At 41.2% G+C, this 25,053-nt stretch overlaps 1 protein-coding gene across 1 annotated transcript in view; it reads right to left on the reverse strand.

Moving 5' to 3' along the window:
* The window catches only part of Rims1 (regulating synaptic membrane exocytosis 1), a 496,751-nt gene that overhangs the window by 273,965 nt on the left and 197,733 nt on the right, over positions 1-25,053 (reverse strand). The window contains exons 3-4 of the mRNA XM_023718668.1: positions 14,786-14,999; positions 11,820-11,831 (exon numbers count right to left, since the gene is read on the reverse strand). Coding sequence (XP_023574436.1) covers positions 11,820-11,831; positions 14,786-14,999 — 226 coding nt within the window. The remainder of the gene's footprint in view (positions 1-11,819; positions 11,832-14,785; positions 15,000-25,053) is intronic.

Genomic DNA, 25,053 nt, shown 5'->3' on the forward strand with positions numbered 1-25,053 from the left:
ATATAGCAAGCAGTACTATGAAGAAAAATTAAATATGTTGTTTTAGGCACTTTCTTGTTTCTGGGACAAAATACCTAATGCCTGCAACTTAAAGGAGAAATAGCTTGTTTTGACTAGCTCATAGTTATCTGGGCATTAAATCCATAGTTGGCTGGCAGGCTCCAAGCCAGAAAGGGCATGGTAGAAGGGCATGGCAGAGAGAGGCAGCTCATGTCATGGAAACACAGACAGGAACCAAGGAGGGAGACACATCCTCCAGGGCCATGCCCTAGTGACCCAATTCCAGAGAGACCCCACTCCCCAGCAGCACATTTAACCCAGAACTCAGGTCCACAGATAAGACCAGCAACACCATGACCTCCTTCCAAAAACCCTACCTCTGAGCACAGGAGGTCTTTGGATAACATTCTAGATCTGAACAGTGACACAAGGTACAATGGCTTGGTCAGGAGCTGGCTCTAATTTTATTATGGAGTAAGTTCAGAAAGCCTCTTCAATAAACTGTGTTTTAATAGGGACCTGAAGAGAACTTGGAATTAAGGATCATTCTAGAAACACTGGGCAGTTTTTGCTTGGTTGTTTTGAATGCTCTAGTGTAACTACCTTGCAAGTGGAACTCTAAGAGTTAGATTTGTTTCCTTGGGGGATAAGCAAGTCTTGCACACTTCCTTCTGCTGAGCACATAAGGAACTCTGTCCTCTGTCAGTCCAAAGAAGCGACAGAATATGTAGATCCTGGCCCAAGAAGGCAGAGCTCAATTTCCTTTACACAAGAAAGAGGACGAGCAGAAGAATGCTGGAAGCAACAATGCAAGTGTGGAAATCTGCATTCTCTCTCTGTGCTCTTCATTTTCTCTGTCCTACTACAGAAGAACCTCACCCTCCACATGCTGAGGTGTGGACAGGAGGCAGCTGGGCTCCTGTAGATCCTCAGAGATAATTTTAAGTTTGTCATTTTTGCTTCTTACCACTGATCTTGTAAGGCTTTTTTAAAATAGCATTAGTGGATGAGATAGGACGTCATTAGGTTTGAGCAGAAACACGCAAGGCCTGGCTTGCACATTAAAGCAAACACTGCAGCTGATGGCATCCTTTCAGAGTAGATAAGGAAGTCTGAGGAAGTGGAAGTGTAGATCATTTTTCTGTTCAATGGAATAATTTTGATTAGATGGTGCCTTGGGTCAGCTTCCAAAAGTAGAGGTGAAAAATGTAGCGTTGTGGATATTTCAAAGGCAGAGCCAACAAGATTTCCTGATGGATTGGACACAAGATAAAGGAAACAGAAAGAGAAAAGGGTAAGGTTGGGAAGTTTCCAAGGTTCTTAATTTGTACAACTTGGGATAATGGGGTACCCATGAGGAAAATGAAATTAGGATGGTAAAAAACGGAAGAGTTGAGTGCCGTAAGCAGTAAATCAAAGATGATTGTTGAATGTCTCTAATGCATTTGACTGCAGGCTGAGGCTTCTATCATAGCCCTCTTTCTACTTACTAGGAGAACTCAAACTCCATCACAGATTGCTGGGGCTTCAGAGGCACTTGCAGTGGCTAGGATGACTGTGCTCCATGGGACAACTGAAGGTAAGCACTGTCAGCTCCAAGTTGACATTGAGGACACTGAAGGACATCGGACAGGACATCACTGTGCTGGCAGCCACAGAGAACCAGCAAGAATCCAAAGAGCCCTGAATTCCTACTGCCCAGTTCCCTCTGTAGAGGACCACCTTGGCACTCTGGAGATATCCAGCAGGTTGAACTTAGAAAATAAAAACATTCATCTTTGTTACAATGCAAAATTCAGAAAAAAAGAGTAAATCTCAAAGTTCAAAAATGAAACAATGGATGAAAATTACATTTGAATAAAGTCAAGACTTCTCTGAAGGATTACAGTAATTGGTTATCTAAGAAACAATGGTATCATACAGAATTACAAGATTTGGAAAGACATAAAAAGGAAAAGGTGCAGTTGTTTTGAGAAACTATTTCTTCTAGGAAAATAAAACAATCTGCTATCTTGAAAATGGTATTCTAAGGGCCATCCAAATAGCTCAGCAGATTAAAGCCCCTGCAAGCAGGCATAGGGGTCGGGGGTTTGATTCCTGGGCCTGATATGCTGGCCCCGCCCCTGGGGTGTGCTGAGATGGCAACTGAGACTGGGTGTGGTGGTGCATGCCTATAATCCCAGCTCTTGGGAGGCTGTAAACAGGAGGATCACTACAAGTCCAATCTAGTAGTGAGACCCTGAACACCCTGTAGACACTTCCCTAAAATACAAAAATAAAAAAAGAACTATTAAAAAAAAGAAAAGAAAAGAAAAAGAAAATGGTGTTCTAGGCTAGTTCAGAACTCATCTAGGACAGCCCTCTAATGAAAAAAAAAATAATAAATAATGGAAAGTGGTAAAGATGATTGGGAAGATTTGACACTAGGTACAGGATTCAGGAGTTGAGAAACAATGGCCAAAGTAGCAGTTGATATGGCTGAGAGAAGACATATGTCATTGGTCAGAATAACACACAGAACCAAGCACCACTGACCACACAGTGCCTGTTGGCCATATCTTTGTACAACCTTTTCTTTTATCTTGAAAACAAATACACTTCAAATATATCCAAAATGGACTTATTAAAATGATTTTTTTAAAGAATAGCTTTGAGTTCACTGACATAGGTGTATTGATTAGATAATTTCTTACCATTTCTAAACTTTATTTCAACAATTTATCTTAAAAACTTTAACTCTTCACCAAAAGTTAAAATGAAACAAAGGAAAAATAGAATTAGGCACGTACAGGGGCAAGTTAGACCTATCTGTTTGCTTATCCACATGGAGCACAGGAAGATCATCTCCTCGACCTATGGAGAGAACTCTTACAGAAGAATTGGAAAACGTAGTATCCTCAGATTATGGAAATGAAGGCTTGAGTCAGGTAACAGTGATGATGCGCTTTCTGAAACAGTTCAGAGGTAACGATTTTGTCTAAAAAGGATAATTACAAGCCAGTTGAGCTAAGCTGGCACTAGCAGCCACGGAAGCTGCTGCAGAACCCACTACCACTGGTGCAGGAAAATGGCTAACAGCCTAGGGTTGGGAAAGGTGTCTACTAAACAGTCATGGGTATTCATACTAACACATGAGATTTCAGAGTTGAAGACAACCTATTTCTTACCTCATTTAACATTTTTCAACAAATATGAACTGGGAACATACGGGGTGTCCAGAAGTATTCATCATTAATATTCAAAGGTATATTTATGATTTCTACAGCTGCAATAGTTTAACCAGGCAAAGTGGAAGGCATTAGAGTGAAGAAATGTAAAGGGTAAGATAAAGCTCCTGCCTGAGACTCCCAGGGAGGGCTCCATAGGGAGAAAACGTGTCAGTGAACTCTGACTTCCCATGAACAGTTGGAAAAGTTAATCAAGGACATTTTGACAGTAAGAGAAACTGGAGAAAGCCATGCAGAGGTTGGTGAGATAGCTCAGTGGACTAAAGCGCCTGCTGAGGCAAGCTTAGGCAAGCACAGGGACCGCAGTTCAATCACAGCACTGAACACCATGCCAGCCCTGCCTCCAGGGCGGGCTGAGCCAGCCACAGAGTCTGGGTATAGGGCACATGCCTATAACCCCAGCATGGGGAGGTTGAAAATAGGAGGATCACTATGAGTCTAAGCTGCACAGTGAGACCCTATAGCCAAATATATTTTTAAAAAATGAAAAAAGAAAAGCATTCAAAAATCTAATTGTTACTGTCAGCATGTAACTTCACTGTCTACACTGCTTATATCTCCTTTACAAGAGTCCCCAAATATTCCCTGCATAGTTAAAAACACCAGAGGCATTTCTTGTGACTTCACATTGTAAGAACTAAAGTGTATGGATTTCAGAAGACAGGCTCTTCGAGGAAATAGTCATACAAGAGTCTGCAAGGCAAATTTACAAAGTAATTAAATATGTCACTAAAATCTTAACCAGGTCTAAAGTTGATGAAAAGCAACAAATTAACAAAAGGAAAATGTCAGAGTGTTTGAGTAAAACAAAGAAGGAATCTCTGTAATCATGTATCCCAAACATGAGCAGGAAGCTTTGTTTCCCCTAGAAAGCTGCCGGGGTCAAGCTTATCATGTGTAGTCCTTTCTTGTGATTGACCTGCCTGGTTGAGCTTATACTAAAAAATTTAAGTATACACCTGGCTCAACCACTAATTTGGTCTGTGTCTTTATGCAATTAAAAGAAATATACATTTTCAAATTTCCAAGAAAAAAACAGGAGTGACAAAGCATAACATTTTCACCCTGACAGCCCTAGCAGTCTACTTTTGCCCATATAATTTGTTACAGTGCTACTTAATTGGTCAAACACACACTCGACTGCTGTTATGGTTTGTGTCTCATTGTCCCCCCAAAGCCTCATGCACTCATGGGGATGGCCTTCTAGAGTAATTTATGATTGATGTTGGGATAATGGGTGGGAGTATTACACATCTTCATGTAGCCTGGATGCAGCCTAAGGAAGGGGACAGCCTTGCTCTCTGCTATTACTCCTCCCTTGTGCTCATGCTGTTGTTTTCCACCACCATGAACTATCACCTTTGCTGTGTGACACCCTGCCTTGAAGCCAGCTGATTGTGAACTGAAAACCTCCACAAACTGTGAGCTAAATAAATCTTTCCTTCCTTAATTCTTGGTGTCAGGTATTTTGTCCCAGTGACTGAGAATTTGATAGCAGACAAATGGGGTCACTGCTGTGATTATACCAGACTATATGACTGAAGGGCCTCTGGGAACGCCTTATGGGAACAGATAGGAAAAGTTTAGAAATGTCCCCTGAAAGAGGAGAGCTGGAATATCTTCAGCTCTTCTCTATAGGAGTGATCCCAGTGATCAAACATAATTGATTTTCAGAGCTCAGAAGACCAGAAGGCTGAGAGAAATCCTACCTGTAAAGTTCAGGATCAGTAGATTTCTGCTAGGAAAAAGGCCTGCATTGGGTTCTGGACTCCAGATGATGTGGGTTATGGCTTGGCAGAAAGTTTGTCTGCATTTTGTTCATGTCCAGAGACTTTGCCTGAGACTGAGATTAAGCATGGTAGACTGATTAATCTGGAAAAAGTAATTTTGTTCTTCAGAATCAGGTTCAGAATACTCAGAAATCTAGCCACGCAACCCCTACCACCAAGAGAGAGGAAAACCTGGCTACTATTCCAGCTGGCAGCAGACCTTGGCATCCATGTGGCACTGGTTTTTGGCATATGCAGAATTCAAGAGTTGTGGAGTTAAGAAGGCTTCCACCTGGCTTTCAGAAGAAGACTTGGAGGTCAGGCAATGTGTGCCTGGGAGGGCAGTGTGTGAAGCTGTGTGTGAAGCCAAAGGTGCAGTGGAAACCTCACGGGTTTGGAAAAGCCAGGAATGCAGATCATCTAAGAAAAGCTGCAAGAGAGGAAAACAGTAGGCCTAAAAGAGAAGCCATGGGTACTACCACAAAAAGTGCCATAGGAGCTGAGCCACATAAGGCCTTCGGGGCCCACAACTCATCACAGATTGCTTCAGGTATTCCACATGGAACTGCAGGATTCAGTGTCTGTCCTGTGGAAGTCTAACTTGCTTTGGTCCCAATGCTTTGTATTCCCTTGTTTATACCTTATGGAACAATGATGTTTTTCTTGTGCCATTGAATGCTGGAAGTGTTTGTAACTTTTTGCCTGTATAGATGCTCACAGTTAAGAATTTGCCTTAAATCACGGAGGAGACTTGGACTTTTCAGCAATATTAAAACTCTTAGCAATTGTTAGAGATGGCCTAAAATGCTTTTGCATAAAGGGATACACGAGTCTCAGGAGGCCAGGGACAGCACGTCATGGCTTGTGTCTAGTTTTCCCCCAAAGCCTCACACAGTCATTGGGGTGGACTTCTACAGGTTGTGATTAATTCATGATTCAATGCTCGGATTCTGGGTGTGAATGATCCTGGGATTATAGGCCTAAGTGTGACACCTGCCCCTGAGGCATAGCCAGAGTGCAACAGAAAGAAAAGTAACCAAGAGAGTTGATTTTTGTGAAAACTAAAATTTTTATAGCACAGATGCTCGAAAATTAAATACCTAAAATTATTTTCCCACTTTTATAAAGAAATTCAAATGAAAGTTTAAGGACAAAAAACTTGCTGTTGAAGTTTAAACACACAAAGTATTTTATGTACATATGAGAAAACATAATGAATTATCCAATGTATAAATTTATCATTAAATATTGCTAAGAGATATAGAAAAACAAGAACTTCTTAAGATTCACATGCCTAACTTCAAGTTATGGCAATAAGATTTAGAATTTGTTTTAATTAGTTTTGTTTGTTTATTTGTTTTTTGGGGGGAGGTACTGGAGACTGAAAGCAGGACCTTGCAATTGCCAGGCAAGTGTTTATGCTGCGGAGCTATCTGCCTGGCAGATAAGTTAGTTTTTAAAGTAACTGTAGAAGTGCTCAAATAAATTTTGCAGTTCTAAAAATATCTTCAAAAGTGCTCTAATAAAAAGAACATGAACTATGATTACCATCTGATAGGCTTATAGTTTTTCACTGAGCACAAGTTATTTTGCCACTAGAAGTTTTGAGTAGTAATGTAATCAACATACTGTACACTAATGGGAAATTTTATTTATTCTTCATTATAACATGCTGTAAATTAATAATTACTATGCATGAATATGCATATTTGTATTATACAAACACAAATACAATTTTAAGCTGAATTTATGAAATTAGACATTTTTAGAGGAATAAAAATAAATAATAAATTTTTGGAAGAAAAATTGTCATACACACTTTATATCACGCAAACTTTAACAGCCATAATAAAATAAGAAATCCTTGAATAAATGAATGCATGCTGCACAGTCATCCAGGGAAAAGACTTTGCTCTTAATTTTCATGATTAATTTTCATGGTTTCTTGGTTAAACAAAAGTGATCTCAGTGATCAAACATAATTGATTTTTAGGATACTGAATAAATTTTATGTTACATCGATCAAAAAACATCTGGTTACGTGTAGCCGAAAGCTCGGGCTCTGACTCCCGGTTCCCAGTTGTTATAGTGTAGATCTACAATCCCCTGCCCCAAGGCTCCCGTCTTCAGAGGTCAGGCTTTCGGAAGGGCAGGGCTTGGGATTCCTCCCTTGATGAGTGTGTGTCTGACCCCTGACTCTGTCTCTTCCCTCTTGCTTGAGGCTGCTGTGATGTGAGCAGCTCTCTCCTCTGAGCAGTCTTTCTGCCTCTTTTTCTACGTGGAAGCCATCCCAATGTCGGTGGATACTGGGAGCCTAACCAAACCTCTCCTTCTGTGAGCTGTGCATGGCGGTCACTTTGTCCCAGCCCTGTAAAGGCACTGACACAATCAGCTGAGGGATACAGCATCTGCCCCAGAGGGAGCGCCCACCAGCGGTCCTTATTCCCACATTCAGCTCCTTGTTGCAGCAGATCTAAAGCAGGCAAGTGCACTGAGGGGATAGGAAACTTTCTTCCTCCATCTCAGGGCTCTTAGTGAGTCCCACTATTACTCACTGCAGAGATTCAACTTCCTAGACCAACAATGTGGCAGATTCTAAAGCATATTCCAAATTTAAAATTGACCCTTCTGAAGTATCTTCTGGAAGCGTTTTGGCAGCTTGTTGTCACAAGGAACAAAATCAGACAAACACCTTGAGAAATCTATCCAACCAATCTGCCGCAGGAAAAGTCTTCCTCCTGACACATCCCAACATTTTATTTATCTGTATTTATGCACTTTTCTATAGCGATGTAAATACAGAATGCCTTTTTGGGAAGACTCTCTAAGACTCCTGCCCGAGAAATCCATCAAAGCGTCTAGAAATAAGGAAACCATGAAAGCGAGCTCAGGCACATTCCTAGAGATGCTTTGATGAGTGAGAGAAGACTGCAAATTATGATCATATGCTTCACTGTGCCATTGCTAAATATGGGTAACTCTGGAAAGATTGTCCATAATAATAACAATAAATATTTAATACAATCATGCAAATCATCGTTTGGAAATGGAGTGATTCCACGGGCTTGCCTGGCTTCATCTAACCCTAGAAGAGAAGAAGCCCCAAATCATTACTCTGGTATTTTAAAGTAGTCCAGGAGTGGAAGATGTTTGCACTGCTAGGAATTGATCATCCCGCTGATGAAGTTTCACCATAAGGCTGCTGTCACGCCCAACCGGTACTGCCTCGCTCTACCTAAACTTCACCTTTGGTAAGTTTTTAATAACTAAAACACTTGTTTCAGCAACGTCATTTCTAAAACATCAATGAAAAGTCATGAGCTCTGGAGACTGAGGCAGGAGGATCACTGTGAGTTCAAGGCCAGCCTAGGATGCAAAGTGAGTTCAAGGTGAGCATGAACTGCAGAGTGAGACCCTATTGCAAAAAGACCCCCCTAAAAATAAAAAGTAAAACAAAAGTCATGAGGTTTAAATAATGATGACTCCGTAAACATAGTGCCTCATTAATTATTACTTAGAGATGAAAAAAAGCATTTTGTATGTGATTTAATTTAATTAATTTTTCTTTTTTTTTTTTTTTTGCAGAACTGGGGATTGAATTCAAGCACTTATTCTACTGAGATATCTCCACAGCCCCTTTGTATGTGATTTTAAATAGGTAAGTATGAAAAGAATTCATGTTTTGAAAATTATTAAAATGATAGGATTCTAGTGTTCAGGATAATACCAATATTTATGATAAAGTATTCTTATACATCTGACACTTTCTGTGGAAGTACACATAAGCTATACGTGTTATTCAATCTTTCCTACTTAAAAAATATGAATGAAATATTATGGAAATCCCCAAGGAATGCAATTGGAGGATTCAGTTCAACTGGCTGGTTACCAGGAAAGCATTAGTGTTATCTAGCGACTTACCTGAATTCTAATCCATGTTACTAAATGGTGTAAACCAAATATAAAAACTTAAATAGGTTACTGGAACTTCAGGTTATCTCTGTATATTTAGGTTTCGAAGAGGGCTTTCAATGAAATAAACATGATTTTACCCATGAAAGCATTCATTGTACAAAATAATTTCCTATTATAAGCTGTTATATGTGCCCATTTCAAGGTGATTTTTTTTTTTTTTTTGGCGGAACCGGAGATTGAACTCAGGCCCTTGCACTTGCCAGGGAAGTGAGCCATCTAAGTGAGTTTGGTTAGGCTCCCAGTATCCAACGACATTGGGATGGCTCCCAGGTAGAAAAAGTGGCAGAAAGACTGCTCAGAGGAGAGAGCTGCTCACATCACAGCAGTCTCAAGAAAGAGGGAAGAGACAGAAAAGAGTCAGGGGTCAGACACACACTCATCAAGGGACATGATCATTCTACTGAGCCATCTCCCTGGCCCAAAAGTGATTCATTTTGACAGTCATTTCCTTTAAAAGCAAGTACCCAGCCCTCCAAGATATTAGTAGACATGATTTAGGCTACAGGTAAAGTTTTACGACGAAATACTGCTTGATAGAAGAATAAGATAGCTTTGTGCCAGACTTGACGAAGACAATATTTATACATTAGCTGTGCATAGGGTTTCTCTAGAAGTGTGTGTGTGTGTGTGTGTGTGTGCGCGCGCACGCGTGCCAGGAACTGAACTCAGGACCTTGTACATGCCAGGCAGGCCCTGTGTCACTGAGCTAAAATTTCTCTAGAATTTTAATTATATTTCTTCACCAATGTAACAGGCCAAGCTGAAATCATTATTATTGTTTTGCTCAAGATGGAGACTGCATATAGATTAGTTTTATTCACCATTATTCCCCTTTCCTTTTCAATAATACCAATGAGAAAAACACATGTGTAGACGCATGCGCGCGCGCACACACACACACACACACACACACACACAGTTCCAAATTATGATTTCCTACCAAAAATAAAAGTGCTCAGAAGAAGAAAGAAGGGAGTGAGAATTTCAGACTTTAATACTTGGTTACAGTCTTTTACCTAACTAAGAGTAAATCTTGGTTGCACCAGAAAGGTTATCCTCGAAATGGCCTGAAAAGCTCAATTTTTCTTAAAGAAATTTTGTCTGAGTACTTTAAAATAGTAGCCACATGCATTCTACTTGCAGTAAAGAAAGTAACAACGCGACTGCACTGTCGTCTCTCTACTCTTCTCATTCTGAGAACCGTAACTTGCACCTAACTCTCGTTTGCAGTTTGTAGACCTCTTCAGCACAATGGACAAAAAGAACCTACCAGTATGGAAGCCACGTCAGGGGTAGGACGAGGCCGACCAGCGCCGTGGGAGCAGCTTACGTGTTACCGCCATGGCTGTGTACAGACTCGCATTACCTCTTACTTACACCTTTATTCTTTGAAGGAATTTCAAAACATCCACAATTCAGATGTAGACTCACTCAGAGTAATAATATTTACAAAATCCCCAGCATGGTAGTCTACTGACATTTTTGCTAATACAGTACGTTACTGCATGAAAGAACTGTTCCTCACAATAATCCCAAACGCCATCAACAGTGGAGGCAAAACATGTAATGAAAACATACCACTCAATAAAAATGTTCAACCTGATTGCTTTTTCAAAAATAGACATATTAGCATGAAAATTAAAAACACTGATTAATAAGCAATATCATGCTCACTAATCAGGCCATGGAGAACAACCTTTAGGCTTTAAAAAGAAGCTCAAAGGCTGATGAGTTGATACACTGAACCCAAAATACTGGAAAATCAGAAAGCTGTGTGGAGGTTCTAACTCCCATCAAATCAGGGGGCCCAGAGTGTATACAACGGAGAAACTGACATAAAGTAACACCTGCAGCCTGCCTTTCCAGGTAGGCTTTATTACTTGGCCACTGTCTTTATATGACCACATGACTAAGAGTTAAAAAGTCTTGGTTGGACTAGAAAGGGTATTCTTTAAATGTCCTAAAAAGCTGAATTTTTCTTTAGGACATTTTGACTAATCACTTCATTTTTTAAATTCATTTAATGAGAAAAAGGATAAAACAGCAATGAAACAGTTGCAAAACAGGTTATTTTAAAATAGTAGATACATGCATTTTACTTGGAGTGAGCATTAGTGGTTACTGTAATTGAGTTAAAAGTGACCTTTCATGGCCACGAGCAGCGATTTCTACAGGCGAGAGAACACAGAGGGGCAAAATGTGGTTCAACATTACAGCTCCACTGCTAGTGTTCAACAGAAAATTGGATTGCGAGCTCTTGATTTGGGTTCTGTCACTCTCTGTTCTCTCGCTATATTTCATTATTTCTGCAGTAAAGTTTCAAACCACCTGCCACTGGGGTGCTGGCAAAGGTAAAGCCTGTTGGAGTTGGTTCCCCAAAGCAAATGCCTGGATCATGAAAACTCAAAGATCTAAGAAGACAAAGAAGCAGCTCATAGTTATATAAATTATATTGAAATCTCAGTGTTTTCATAAACTTGAACAATGAGATTTGACATATTGTAAAATTCTGTCTTTCGTAGCTGTTCATCTGTGTGCATGCGTGCGTGTGTGTGTATGTGTGTATGTGTGTGTGTGGGCTGGCTTAGCCCACCCTGGGGACACATCTGGCACAGCATGTGGTGCCAGGGATCAAACCGCGGTCCCTGTGCTTTGCCTAAGCTTGCCTAAGCAGGCGCTTTAGACTGCTGAGCTATCTCACCAGGCCTGTTCATCTTACTTTCATAGCTCCTCCTGGGATATAACTTCTTAGTAAATATAGTAATCAACAATATCAGGTGCAGCATTCACATAATACAGCTCACAACAACAGAATAACGAATGATAGAAAGCAAGTATGGATTCTAACCACTTTATCCTCCTTTGCAGAAGCATCCGGGGAAGCAGGGCAGAGATAAAAAGAAAAGAAAAACAGAAGTGAGTCATGTATTAGAGAACTGGTTTCAATAGTACAATTCTGTGTTTCTTAAACCAGTAAAACAGATACTTTGAAAAGTAAATCCATTGAAAATGTCTGCATTCAACCTACTTCATGTCAGAAGACATAGTATAACAATTTACTAGTGTTTCAAAATTAGATTAGCAAATTCACATTGAAAATATTCTTCCGAAAAGAAAGTGCATTTACTCCCACAGGTAGTTTATTATTAAGAAGAAATAATTTATTAAAATGCATAAAATCATGATCCATCATTTCATCAGACTATTATTTAACAGTGGTACACGTTTGCAGTTGACACAAATGGGAAATACATTATTTTGGCCACAAGTTCTTTCAAAAGCAACAATTGTGGGTGATACTTACCTCAACAGTAGGGTCCTAGGAAAAACCAACAATACACATTTCTTGGTCTTATGCCAAAAACAAACAAACAAAAAAAATTAAGTTGGGCCTTCTATTATTTTGTTCGGGGCTAGGGAGATAGCTCGGCATGCTAAGCACCTGCCTGGCAAGCGCAAGGACCCGGGTTCAATCCCCAGTCCTGCATGCCATGCTGGCCTTGGAACCCTGGCTGCTCTGTGCCAGCCCCAAAAGCAGGTGTGGCGGCGCACACCTGCAACCCCAGTGCCGGCAAGGCTGAGACAGGAGGATCGCTACGAGTCCAAGCTGCGTAGCAAGTCCTTGTACCAAATAAGTAAATAAATAAATAAATAAATTTCTTTTGTTCCTTAAAATACTTTTCCAAGGTTGGGTGAGTTCAGCAAGGCTGATGAACCACACTGGGTGGGCATGGTCTCTTCACATTCAAGTGCCCCCAAAGTCAATTATCTGTAAACACAGTCTGCTTTTTTAAATCCTATTTTTGACCCTGATAATTTTAATATATTAACAGCTAACTGTATTGCTACTGGATTGCCTCAAACCTGGGGTGAGTATGAATAAAAATATCTGACGGCTGCGGGGCACAGTTAGAATTAACACTCGGCTGACTGACACCCCACTGCCGAGGCCCGACGCCTCCTCAGCCTGAGCAGTGCCCTCTCTACCCCTGTTGTTAAGTATGCGATATCGCCTCAAACTCTCTCCCAGAATTCATTCCAAGGTATATATTTAAGAACACTAAAAAAGGAAAAATTAGCAAATATATCTGATGCAGTTTCTAGGTGCCAGACATGACCAAGCTTACTCTAGACAGGATTTAAGGTCACATATCACTGTGAACTATATGCATCAATTTGAAAGGAAAATTAAAATTCATGTGGCCCTACAAGGGATCTTGACAAGGGAAAATGCATATTCTAGACAAGGATTTCAATTTTTAAATTTCATTCTTATAACCATACCAGATTTCCTATAGATAAACTGTTTAGAGAAATGATTCTTCCCAAAACAACAGAGGTAGTGATAGTCTTACTTTAAATTAAAAAATAGGTAATTCCATCATAAGTAGCTTTAGCACATCTACTTAAAAGTCAGACTAACACAGAATACCATGTCAGTGCCAGGTTTATAGTCAGTGGAATAAGCGCCTGACTGGCAAGTGCGAGGTTCTGAGTTTGATCCCCAGCACCACAAAAAAAAAAAAAAAAAAAAAAGTCAGTTGAGAGATTTATTCATTGGGTTTTTTTTTTTTCAGATAATGTATCACTACTGCTGAAAGCTTCCATGTTATTTTTAAAATATAACTTTGTACATGAGTAAATAGTATGACAGGTTCTTTACAAAAACACTGGGGATTCTTTAGGTCTATGTTTGTCATAATTGTGGATATTATGATTCATTTTTATATTAAGAAAAACTTATCCAGATTTTTCTATAAATAATTCTATGAGAGTAATCTAGGGACTGTGGCAAAGTTAGCATTAAAATGTACTGTGAACTAAGCAGAATTAATCTAGAATTTCATAAATAACAACACTGTGCTCTACAGTATACTAGTGCCTTAAGACATCAAAAAAATTCATCTATTTAAAACCGTCTGAAAGCAGAGAAGTAGGTTTATTTAAGATAAGAATTAAAAAACTGTGGTGTGTTTTGACATACTGGCTAAATATTCAAATAATCACTGTGAGATAAGTTTGGCAAGGTATTTCATCTTCTTTTTTTTTTCTTTTTGATAACAGGGATCAAACTCACAACCTTGTACTTGCCAGGCAGGCACCTACGCCATTGAGCTATCTGCCCAGGCCTAGGAAGGTATTTCTTTAACATGAGAGCAAGTGGAAAATTACTGTCATAGAGGTTAAACATATTATCTGGCGTTCAACTTCCTGGCACAGGCTATCCTGCATGTTGCCTACATTCAAATTGAAACCTAATATTGGAGAAACTAAAGTAGCTAACTATTTTTCCATGAAGAATTGGCCATCATAACTTTTAAAGGCTTCATAATTCTCAAAGGTGCTACCTCCACATGCACCATATTCTAAAACTAGGTTCGCTCTCACAGCGGCAGCTATTCTGCAGGGCATCTAATTTTGACTTAAAGTAGGGACCACCTATGATGCTTCATGCTGATAGTAAAGACTTTTTCCAGAACACTACAAGCCGGGCATGGCGGTGCATGACTGTAAGCCCCAGCATTCGGGTAGCTGAGGCAGGAGGACTGCTGCAAGCTTGAGACCAGCCTGGGTTACAAAGCGATCTCAAGGCCAGCCTGAACTGCACAGCAAGACCCTGTCTCAAAAAGACAAAAGAAAAAGAGAGAAGTACAATACAGTACTTGTTTCTAGGAACAACAGGAGACATACAGGGAGAGCACCGGAGCATGCAGATTTCTGCCTGAGCCCCGTGCCCCCCAGAACCCGCGTTCCGGTGTGGGTCAGGCCTTGCAGGACACTCCAGGGACACCTTTCTGTCCCCGGGACACTCACGTTGTTCGATCGCAGAGACACACGGCCCCCGCAGCGGGCGCAGAATTTGGTGCGACAGTAGGAACACAGGTGGCCGCACCCATCAGCAAACTTGGTCTTGTGACAAATCCCACACGTGGGGGCGTCGTCTTTGTGCTCGCCCTGGTATCGCCGGGCTTCTTCCCCTATCTTTCTCACTTGCTCCTTGTAGCTCTCAAACTGTTGATGCAGTCTCCTGCGCAAAAGAGAAGACCGAGGCCAACTCAGTAAAGAACGGAAGTCAAAACCAAACACACTGCATTCTTCCTGCAAGCATGATAGCACATGATTTTCCGATGATTCTACTACATGATAATCATTATGCTATTTTATGATCATGCATCAAATTTAAAAAACTTCAAGATTCCAGTTGTAAACATGGTTAGATGGTACACAGCATGTATTTCAAAGGAAATTAAAAAAAGGCTGCCTAAAAAGTTAAATATTGTACTGTAAATGTATATATAGCTCAGTAGTATCCTATAAAGGAAAAATAATATATAACTGAACAGAAAACTACCCATGGCATTCTTACCAGTTACTGAGTACTTTGAAAATCACCTATAAATAAGGTACACTGCAAGATGCCAAGTGACCGGTAAGAGTGGAATATAGACAGCTTTGTTAGCGAGCTTGATTTTGTTTTTCATTCTTTCATTACAAAGCATGAAATCAGTAGCTAGGGAGATCCAGCTTACCTGTCTGGATTTTCTTTACAAAGCTGGCACGTAGAGCTGGGTTTTTCCAAAAGAAGAATGTGGCCACTAGTGATTTGAAATTTCAAATATCTAACTGGCAGGTCCAGAAGGAAATCGAGAGCTTTGCCCAAGATGAAGAGAATGCCCAAGGATCAGAGTACTCTGCACATCACACTCCACAGGGAGAATGACCTTGTCATGTGTGTGCCACAGCAGGTGTGTATGAGGACTGAAACAGAAATGACAGCCTCTGTCCCCGCCTCAGCTTCGGCAAAGCTCACCGATGGACACTCCATGTGCTCCTCTCATCAGATGGCCATGGGAACCATCATGGGCCATGAAGTCAGAGATACGTGAAAGACAGGAGAAATCTGAGAATGTTTGGTTGATTAAGACAACCCATGAGGCACAGTGGATACCCAAGAGGGCATTCTGATCAGGACTGAAGCTCACTGATGCACCGGTTTCACAATTTGGAAACTTGTTTTAAAACCCTTTGAAATCATATTCTGTTATCGAACTTCATATTAATCTCAGTTTTAAAGTACAGATTTTTCTTGAAGGAATATGAAGGGTTTTTTTTTTAGAAAATAAGTAGTCTGTAGTTTGTAACAATGTGCACTACATGACAAAGCAGTTGTACAATTAGCCACGTATTCGCCACACAACACAACTGTCCTTTCTAAAAAGGAACAGGAATGGGCTATTGGCTCAATCTCCAGGAATAATGCCCTAAATCAAGAGGCTATAGTATCAGAAAGCTATGGCTCACCTGACTTACACCACTTCTGTGTTAGCACTTCTGCAAAAGTGCTGCCAGCTAAAAGCTACCATGTGAGCCACATCCAGCCTGCTAATGAGACTGAAGGAAAACGATACCCAAAGAACTACCATGGTTCTCCGTCTAACTCAATTTCAACCCACACAAGTGAAGTGGTACCTCAGCTCACAAATTTAATTTGTTCTATGGTTTCAGAAAAGATGGCTGTTTGTGTTTGTGTAGGCAAAATGGCCACAGTTGTGTTTGTTACCTGAGGCTGAGTTTACAAACACAAACAAAATTTTGCCACGTGCTTCTGTTTGCAAACCAAGCTGCTTGCAAGCAAAATAGCTCATGAGCTGTACTACTGCACACCTGCCTGATGGAACCCAAGTCACGTGAGAAATCTAGCTGCAAGAGAGTCTGTGAAATTTCATTTTTAGAATTCTGAAAGAGGTAAAGACTTCATATTACAGTGATACATGCATACTCAGGTTTGTAGCTGCACATGTCACGTTAGCTAAATCTCAAAAACAGCCTATATGTCCATCAACAGATGAATGCATAAAGAAAATGCAATCTTTATATACAGTAGACTGTTCCACAGGAAAGATAAACTTGCTTAAGATATAGCTCAGCAGTATAGATCCTGCCTGACAAGCATGAGGTGAGTTCAATTCCCAGCACCAAAAGTAGATTAATAGATAAGTAGAAATAAAAGACAAAAGATAAATTCGAATCATTTGTAGAGAAATGGAGGTATCTTAAGACCATAATGTTAAGTGAAATAAATCCGATCCACAGACTTAAATGTCATATCGTGTCTCTTCTGTGAGAAACTCAGAATAAAAAATAAAGAGCAAACAAAAGATAAGAGGAAGTAAGGAAACAGATAGTCCTCGGAAGGGAAGGGGATTAAGAGATGGAACGAACCAGAGGGAGGAAGTAATATGAGATTTGAAAAAAGAACTGTGGTTCAGGTATGAACACGTACCAACTCTACATAAGGAACGTAAATATGGTGTACTGCAAATGTGCACTGAGCGATTCCATAACAGTTTGCTGTCCATTTAGCCTTGAATTTCTTTTGCGGTTGAAACTGTTGCCAACCATTAAACATTCAGGTCACCAACTTCCTAATATAAGTCTACTTACAGTAACTTTTTGCTGTACATCAACCGTGGGCATGTCATTAATTATTCTGCCCTTCATCTTTGCTGTCTGCTTCAACCCTCATGAGCCATTTCTGAAATTTGAGAAATGTAGCTGTGTAAGCCTAACCCAAGGGTCCAACTTCTGTGTCAGGACTCAGGGGCTCATCACTCTGGTATCATTCACACACTTCTGCCACAGTGAGGATAGATCAAGGGAGGATTCCAAAGCCCAGCGGCACATGAATATACTGAGAACAATGCAGACTTCCAGAAGGACAACAGTGAATGCAACTGCCACATTTCTTAATGACAAACCTTAGAATCTTCCAACAGGGACTTTTATGAGCTTAGAAAAATGACACATGCAGCTTAGGTCTACCTTTCTGTCATGCTATCTTCATAATATTCACTTCAATTGTTCCTGCTGGAGTGGGAAGCTGTTATTTTGTGCAGAGTTCATCCTTGGAATTCTCACACTTAGAACGTGCTGAAGTTATCTCAGGGGCTGGATACAGTGAACATTCTTGGATGAACTTACACAGCTTTTGATTCAGTAAGTTTGACAAAAGTGAGGTGGTACAACCCCAGCACTCAGGAGGCTGAGACTGAAGGATCCTATGGAGACCAGCCTGGGCTACAAAGGGAGCCTAAGGCCAGCCTGAGCTGCAGAGCAAGACCCTGTTTCAAAAAGGTAGAAAAACAAGTGACTTGCGTGCAGGTCACCCAGGGACCATGATGTGGCAGGGAGTCTAGACAGCAGGCATAAGCCTGAAAACAAAGGCATAATTTATATATCTTTCACTTGAAATTCCGGATAGAGTCTAAAAATATATTGAAAATATTTAAATATTGTATTATTGACATTTTAACTGACAGCTACCATTGTTTCATGCATCTAATTTTTTTTCTTTTTTTATGTATTTAGTACAGAGTCTCACAATGCAACTCAGACTAGTAGTGATCCTCCTGTTTCAGCCTCCCCTGTGCTGGGATTACAGGCATGCACCACCATGCCTGGTCTCAATGCCGACTCAGCGTGACCAGGGGCCGGGCCAGCCCAGCGTTAGGTGCCAGAGATCAACCCCCAATCCCTGAACTTGCCTAAGCAGGTGACTAGTAGTCCACTGAACTATCTCACTGCTCCTTTTTTTAAAAAAAAAAAAAATACTGCGGATGAAACTCACTTTGCCAGGCAGATGCTTATGCCACTGAGCTATCTTCCCAGCCCTACATATATAATTTCAGGACTCTTAGATATGTGCATATTGGTATGTAAGTTTAAAAAATTATCAGTGCATTTGACATAGTTTCAACACACATAGTTACAAAGTTATAACTCCAAACATTTTAGTAACTCAGAAATTTTCCACCAATGTTATTTAAGAATTGTTCTATTTCCAGTGCGAAAACAGTAAACTGAGGACCTTGTTGTGTTAGAAAACAACTCTACCAGTGAGGTACATAAATACCTTGAAGAAATTTTAAAACTTACTGTAACTCATAAAATATTTTCAATTTCCGCCCAAAACCATGTTTGAGCTTTGATTTCAAAAATACACTTTTATGTACTTCAAATGTCCAGCAGATGGCACTAGCAGTTTTCAGTTTTACATTTTAATTCTTTAGAGATACTTATTTTCCTTTAAATCATCCACCGTGTTAAAGGAAAATGAGTACCATCAGCAGGGGTTTTCAGTCCTTAAGAAGTTGTATTTTTTTAGAGGTGATTGAAAAAGAACAGAAGAGAGTGATAAAAGGTTGTGACTTCTGCCCTTGCTCAGAAGCCTCTGGGTCCTCAGGCCCTCTGAAACGAATGTTTGCGTTGAATTCCGTTGCAATTTCTCTGTTATCCGTGCGTGCGCGCCTGCCGCCGATCCAGCGCTCTCCAAGACGCGTCCATCCAATCAACGCCCCGCGGAGTTTCGGAAGCGCAGAGCGGTGAAACGGCCGCCACCCAAGGGCGCCGCCGATGATTAGCTATTAGCGTTTAACAGCCAGTTACTTCAGTCAAGCATTTATTTTTAATTCCATTTCCAATTTACCACGGGAGGCCACTCCCGAGTAAGCACTAAATGAAGACGTCTCCGGACGCGGCGGCCCGCAGCGCTTTCAGCTCTTCTCCACCTCCTCTCCGCGCGGCTCTTGCTCAGGGATGCGGGACGCCTCAGGGACGGCGGCGCGGAGCCGCGTCTGGCTTATGGACCCGGGTCACCGCTTGCTAAGGCTGGAGAGCCATCCATCGGGGGTCCAAAGCTGCAAGCCTAGCAGCAGGGGGCGCTTCACTATTTTAACTAACAAATATTCCCACTCTCGGGACAATTCAAGAGGTAGAAATCAGGGCAAATGGTGAAAAACCACGAATCAGCATGTTAATGAGAAAGGAAATGTTACTAAAAGAGTAAAATTAATTTGAACAGAAATGTTGGGGTCAGCTAGATGATGGGTTAGCTAATCAATAATAAATAAGCCTACTCCCCTCTCATATGCACGATGCAGTCTGTGTCACCCGATCTTAGTCATTGATCTAATATACAAAGGACAAGCCCCAGGCGTTGGCAGTGTGGGAAAGGGTGCTGTTCACACACACCATCAAGCCACAGTGTTAAATAACCAATTGACTTTTCTTTATCAGAACGTGTTTGTAACGCCTATTAGTGACGTTCATGTTGAGGATCTGGTGCGTGCATATAACCTATCTTGATGTTTTTTTAAATCCCTTCCCTCCCTTTCTCTTTTCATCCCTGCTCTCCTTCATCCCCTGCCTAACTTCAAGATGCATCTGCCTGCATCGTCCAGAACGTACAACGCACCTCATCTTGCTTTTTCCTTGGCTGTTTTTACTAGGCTTGCTACGTGACATCAGTATGGAAAATGACAAAGAGATACAGAAACTGCAATTGGCCGATCTTTGGAGAGAAACAGATGTCAACCTGAGGCTGGTCTCTTCATGATCAAATTTAGTTATCACTATTTCTTAGCTCTGTGATCACGGCATTGTTTAAACTCGGTTTCTCAGCTTCCTCATCTGTGAATAAAAGTAATTAAGCAGGCTTACTGGGAGAGCTAGCAGAATATCAGTTTAAAGTACTTAATATGGTGTCCAGCACGTGGGGACAGCACAATAAATATTAGCTATGACTATACACAGAGACAGATAACATACGAGGGAAGAGAGAGCTTTGGTTTTAAGTTTCTAAGCACACACAGCCTATAACTTCGGGAAACAGCTATGACTGACAGCATTTCTGGACATGTGGGCATCAGGATGAGAGATTCAGATACTTGATCAATAAGCCACTAGTCAGGGGCAAAAGGGTCATCTTGTGAGATGAAACTCACACCAAAAGAGAAACTCACCAGTATTACTTGTTTTCTGCAAAGTTCAGGAGAAACCACCACAGGGGTAACACACACATTTTTTTCTAAAACTTCTCTCAGCAATTGTAGTCACTGCAAAATCTAAACACACACACACACACACACACACACACACACACACACACACACACACACAAACCAAAACCAAAAAAAAGGCCAGATAGCTCAGCAGACTAAAGCTCCTGCTTAGACAGGGGGAGGGACAGGGGTTTGATCCCCAGTGTGCTGTGCTGGCCGGTCCCCCGGGGAACACTGAGATGACCTGATTGAGACTGGGTATGGTGGCATGCACCTGTAATCCCAGGGCGTAGGAGGCTGCAAACAGGAGAATCACTACAAGTCTGATCTACGTAGTGGGACCCTGCAGACCCTATAGAACCTGTACCAAATAAATAAAAAAAAGTTTTATTATTAGGCTATTTTAAGAAATACGTTGTTTAACGCACAAGTAGTCCCACTGCTCAGAAATTCTGGATGAATGAAACACCTAGGAGAAAATTCTCCCACGTCACACATTAGCTTCCTGCCCCTCGTTTTCTCTTTAACTGTTCATCAATTTACACTCACTGAGTGTGTTTTTCTTTCTAGTGTGTTAACAAAGTTTTGTCACCATGTTGTGGATTGCGTCTAGTTGTCCCTGCAAAGCCTCATGCAGTCATTGGGGCAGGCTTCTAGAGCTTGCGATTAATTCATAATCCAATGCTGAGATTGTGGGTGTGAGTGTGACACCCACCTTGGGGCGGAGAGCCTGAGTACAATATAAAGAGGAGAGGTTTGCTCTCTGCCACTGCTCCTCCCTTTGGTGCTTCGCTGTTTTTCACTGCCATGAGCTGCCCACTGCCCTCTGCCCTGTGCCACTCTGCCTTGGAGCCAGCCAGGTATGGACTGAGACTTCCACTAAGTGTGAGCTAAATAAACCTTTCCTTCCCTAATTTTGGGTGTTGGGTATTTTATCCCAGCCACAAGAAAATAGTAACTGACAGTCACTTTTTCTTCTTTTCCACGGTGAGCTATGATTTGAGATATGGTGGCTAAGAGAAGCCTTTGGACAAAGAATCATTACCTTCCTTTTTAAATATTTGATTGGACCGATGCCTTTAAAATAGCAACGGTCTCTACAAGTCGCTGAATTTGCAGAATGTCTAATGACTCTGTCGCCCTGGACAAATTTTTCGTTGGCAATTCCAGGTCCACGGCTCTCTAAGGCCGCCTGGGACACTGCTGTTTGTCTGGTCCAAGGTTCTGAGCACCAATACATCTGTCGGGAGACAGTCATGAAGATACCACAACCCGCACCAGTCCTGCTCCGGATGTGAATGGGAGCTGCACTTCCTGCGTCTCCCCTCAGCCAGCAAGGGCACACGTACCGCAGCTCCTCGGTTTGTTGTTGAATCATCACCCAAGGTTTTTGGAGTCATTATCTGAGTTAAGGACTTTTTAAAATTGGGCATGGTGGCGCATGGTTTAAAGCCCAGCACTCTAGAAGGCTGAAGATCACAGGCGGACATGCAGCATGAGCAGCAGAGAGATTTAAAAATTTTTTAAAAGGTGAACAGGCCAGGCATCTAGCTCAATGCCTTGGCCCTGGGTTTCATCCCCATTACTAGGAAAAACAACAACACTGACCACAACAACAAGACACTTTCCTAGGCTCCTTCTCTCATTGGCTTGTGACCTAGGAGGTCATTTACAGCTTTAACACCTCATTCTGCATCTATAAAGTAGCGAAATAATTGCCTGTTATGGGACTGTCTTGAGGATTGAATACCTAATACGCAAGCCACCACTTAGGCATTACCAGATGACACGTACTCAATAAAGTTTTACCCTAATATTTGTACAATGTATGAAGGAATTATGGACAGAAGCAAAGCATAGAGTTTTGTCTCATGGAATATATAAACAGGAAACCAGGAAAGAAGTATCTAGATTGAGTTCAAGGTTTTTAAAACAGCACCATCAACTATTCTACTTTCAAGGTCTAAGTTGAGTGTCTGAGGAAGAAATGAGCCTTTCTGGATTTTACGTACAGAGCCTGCTGAACTAGTCAGCCGCCCTTACTTCGTGCAGGATTTCCTAAGACACGCTGGAGTGCATTTCAACACATGTGACAGGATGTAATTTCCTTCCCATTATATCTACTAATGGTGACATCTGTTTTCATCTTTTAATTAAAACACATTGTTAATATGCAGAGGAGATCTAACCATCCTCTAAATAATGTAACACATGTTGCAAATAAGTTTCATTTTTTATACCTATGAAGGGAAGATCATAAAGAAACTAATTCAGATGATACTGTGAACGTAAAAACTATGGTTCCAGAAAATATTACAATTAACTTATACAAATGTATGTGTAATCTACAGTCCCACCTCTGTTTAATCAACTCCAGACAAACTCTTCTACCCCCATCAGCCATGGCTGAGAATAATCAGGATACTTTAAAAATTTACCATAGTGTGTTATACTTAGATACTAAAAATGTCTCATAGTCAGCTTTCACTAATCATGGTATACACCGAGCTAGAACTAGTTCATTCGCATCTTCCATAGTACTGTGTCATCCATGAAAAACTTTGAATAATATCGTGTTCTTTGAATGCCATTTCATTTAATAGATTAGGACAGGAAGTCTTGCATTGTCTATCACAGTACTGAGTCAATGAAACATGACAAGGGCCAGTGAGATAGCTCAGCAGACTAAGCTCCTGCTTATGCAAGCACAGGGACTGGGGTTGGATCCCTGGCACCATGTGCTGGGCTGGCCCTGCCCCTAGGCACAGAGTCAGCCACCGAGACCTGGCATGGTGGCTCATGCCTATAATCCCAGCACCGGGGAGGTTGAGAACAAGAGGACCACTGTGAGTCTGAGCTACGCAGTGAGATCCTGTACCAAGTACATTTAAAAAATGACTGAAGTTTAGTCTAATAATTTGATCAATTTTGTAGCCATTAGTCAATTAGCCATTAGGAAGATCTGGCTTTTACAAGGGTGAGTGGGAAGTGACTGGAGAAGAGGGGCATTAGATGACTGGACTTTGATTCTCCTGGGATCTCTCTGACTCCTGTGGTTGTCATAGGAGAAGGCGAGGGTTGGGGACTCAGAGGTCCTGACCAGAGCTTTGACTGGGTGGGCAGGAAAAACGTGTAATGACTTCTTTTCCCTTTATATCTTCCTGAGCCAGTGTGGAGAAGTGTGTGTTTATTTCCATAATGGTAATGTTTTTAAAACTCCTGTTCAGGTATTGGTTTCCATTTATGCTTCTTGTCAACAAAGAGGAACACAACCACACCACACCAATGGAAGCGTTCAACTTTCCCAGGTTGTAGATGCCCAAGGAAAACTGTCTCCCCACCACATTTCCCACCTCTCACCCAATGATCAGATTGCAGGTTTCATTTAGAGATAGCCTCAGTTGCAAGGATACAAGGATAACTTTTTTTAAAGCAGCTCCAAAGTGTTATATTATTTCAGATTGTAAAATGCATCATGTATTTGCGGTTATCTTGGCACTGGGACATCTTGCATCTACCTAACTTCCAAGGCCTTGTAGTCACGGTGGCATAAAGGTGGCACTAGGCTGATGTGCCAAGCCACTTCAAAATTCTTGCCAAAGACTGGATGTGGTGGTGCGCGCCTGTAATCCCAGCACTTGGGAGGCTGAAAACAGAAGGATCACTACGACTCCCATCTGTGCAATGAGACCCTGCAGACCTTGTACTAAATACATAAAAGAAATTCTCCGATTTTATTTATATTACACAGTGTGTAGTCAGGGAATCTGAATACACAGTAACCCTTTATGTGGGAACTGATGGTAAGAGGGACCCCACTTTTCCATTCCTGCTCCAGTGCCAAGGTGGGGGTCATAGCTTTTGAGTCTGTGATCCAAACTAAAGTCAAGAAGATATTAAATGGTGATGAGAGCGGAAGCTCTATGCAAAGAAAAACAGCAACAATTCTTTTTTAGAAAAGTAATCTTTTTTTTTCTATTTGTTTTATAATAGGCTTTATCCTCCCAAACGAAGTTATCCAGCTGTGATGTTCCAATAAAGTTAACTGCTTCAGATATAGGAAATACCTTTGTGGGCATAGTGTGTGTGTGTGTGTGCGGGGGGCTTTTTTAGATGCTCCACATTTTCATGGGAGAATGAAGCAGCGTTGGGGCTGGAGAGATGGCTCAGTGGTCTAAAGCACCTACTTAGAACAAGCTTAGCAAAAGCATCAGGGACCGCGGTTCGATCCCCCAGCACCAC

The sequence above is a fragment of the Octodon degus genome, unplaced genomic scaffold, assembly GCF_000260255.1.
Source record: "Octodon degus isolate 3935 unplaced genomic scaffold, OctDeg1.0 scaffold00061, whole genome shotgun sequence".
NCBI classification, from domain to species: Eukaryota; Metazoa; Chordata; class Mammalia; order Rodentia; family Octodontidae; genus Octodon; species Octodon degus.